The 1776-nt window shown below is 38.1% G+C and overlaps 1 protein-coding gene and 1 long non-coding RNA gene across 2 annotated transcripts in view; one reads left to right on the top strand and one right to left on the bottom strand.

Annotated features, from left to right (window-relative positions):
- The window catches only part of LOC128896872 (cytosolic 10-formyltetrahydrofolate dehydrogenase), an 8460-nt gene that overhangs the window by 5062 nt on the left and 1622 nt on the right, over positions 1-1776 (bottom strand). The window contains exons 2-3 of the mRNA XM_054160417.1: positions 1258-1588; positions 839-1073 (exon numbers count right to left, since the gene is read on the bottom strand). Coding sequence (XP_054016392.1) covers positions 839-1073; positions 1258-1393 — 371 coding nt within the window. The 5' untranslated portion in view covers positions 1394-1588. The remainder of the gene's footprint in view (positions 1-838; positions 1074-1257; positions 1589-1776) is intronic.
- The window catches only part of LOC128896906 (uncharacterized), a 1339-nt gene continuing 1108 nt past the window's right edge, over positions 1546-1776 (top strand). Inside the window, exon 1 of the long non-coding RNA XR_008462162.1 lies at positions 1546-1687. This is a non-coding gene — a long non-coding RNA (uncharacterized LOC128896906). The remainder of the gene's footprint in view (positions 1688-1776) is intronic.

Genomic DNA, 1776 nt, shown 5'->3' with positions numbered 1-1776 from the left:
TCAAGAATTGAAAATACTCACGAATTACTATTCAAGAATTGAAAATAGTCGAGAATTCAATTATTCAAGAATTGAAAATAGTCAAGAACTCAATTATTCAAGAACTGAAAAAAGTCGAGAATTCAATTATTCAAGAATTGAAAACAGTCGAAAATTCAATTATTCGAGAATTGAAAATAGTCGAGAATTGGAAATTGTCGAGAATTAAATTATTCAAGAATTCAATTATTCGAGAATTGGAAATTGTCGAGAATTCAATTATTCAAGAATTCAATTATTTGAGAATTGGAAATTGTCGAGAATTCAATTATTCAAGAATTCAATTATTCGAGAATTGGAAATTGTCGAGAATTCAATTATTCAAGAATTCAATTATTTGAGAATTGGAAATCGTCGAGAATTCAATTATTCAAGAATTCAATTATTCGAGAATTGAAAATAGTCGAGAATTCGATTATTCAAGAATTGCTATTCAAGAAGTGAAATTATTAAAGAATTGAAATTACCCAATATTTGTTATCTAAGAATCCTAATAGCTCAAGAATTACCATTAAAAAATTGAAATTATCCAAGAATAGAAATAGACAGGAATCACTCAAGAATTGAAATTACTCAAGAGCTACGCAGAATTTACCCAGAAATTACTATTCAATAATATTTTCAAACAATACTCCAACGACACTCGAACTAAAACCGGTTCCCGAGTCATAAGACGCCGCGGTGTCCGATTGATTAACCCCAGTCATCGCCACTCTCCGATAACTCTACTCTCTTTCCGTTGTATCGCGTTCCACCGTATCACACCACACGTAATTATGTTAATTCTGACGTAACTGACCAGCTTATGGCGCTTGCCCCGCGGTGCCTTGGCAGCAGAGACGGATGGTAGCATATGCTCTTGTGACGGGGATGATTGATCACCTCCATGGGAATGAACTGGCTGCAGAACGGAAGAACGTTCAAATCTACCTCTATACTCTTGTACAGCGCCAGCACTTCCGGCAGAGTCACACCTTTGCTCCTCCAGGACTTCACCTTGAACACTGGGGTGTCGTCTGCCTTCGCTGTCACGGCTGTATCGAACATTAAACAATATCTCATTCCTGACCGAATGCATTTAATGTTCCTTAATTATTTTAATTCGTAAAACACTTTCAATCTTATATAACAAGCTCTTGGCTTGTACCTAAGGTTACTGTTTGTAAATTATTAATATTTAAGGATGACGTTTCTTTTTTTAAAAGTTACAGAACTGACCCAAAGGATCCTCCCTATTTCCCTTGTCAGGGATGGTGAAGACTCCTGTGATCTCGTGTCCATTCTGCCTGAGGAGCTTGTAAACCTCAGCTGCGAAGGGGCTCTGGCCGATTATGGCAACCTTGAGTCGCGCCATCGCCGTCTGGATTTTGGAAAAACTGTCACTGGACTCGCAGGGGAAGTGGCAACGACCAAGCGTAGCAGTTTAGGCGACCCAGAGATACACCGAGTGCATGCAATGTCTGTTAGTAAACAGTGTGCGTCTTGTACGTACCCTGGTGCAACTTTAGCTTGGATGCTGAAGTAGGTTTCACTGTGTTTTCTAAGCGAACTGTAAAGATAAAAATATGGTGACCAGGAGAAGCTTGTGCGAGGGAGTCTACCGTGGGCTAGGTCTGCAGAGATTGGAGGAAAGTTAATAGAATAGAAGGTATATCATATAGATAGCTTTTAAGAAATATCTTGTTAAATATGGTTTCTCGAAAATTATGCATAGGACCCTTTTTGTAGAGAATTGAA

This window comes from Hylaeus anthracinus, unplaced genomic scaffold (assembly GCF_026225885.1).
Source record: "Hylaeus anthracinus isolate JK02 unplaced genomic scaffold, UHH_iyHylAnth1.0_haploid 11978, whole genome shotgun sequence".
NCBI lineage: Eukaryota > Metazoa > Arthropoda > Insecta > Hymenoptera > Colletidae > Hylaeus > Hylaeus anthracinus.
Note: the sequence above shows the minus strand (reverse complement) of the source record. Positions and strands in the feature narration are given on the sequence as shown.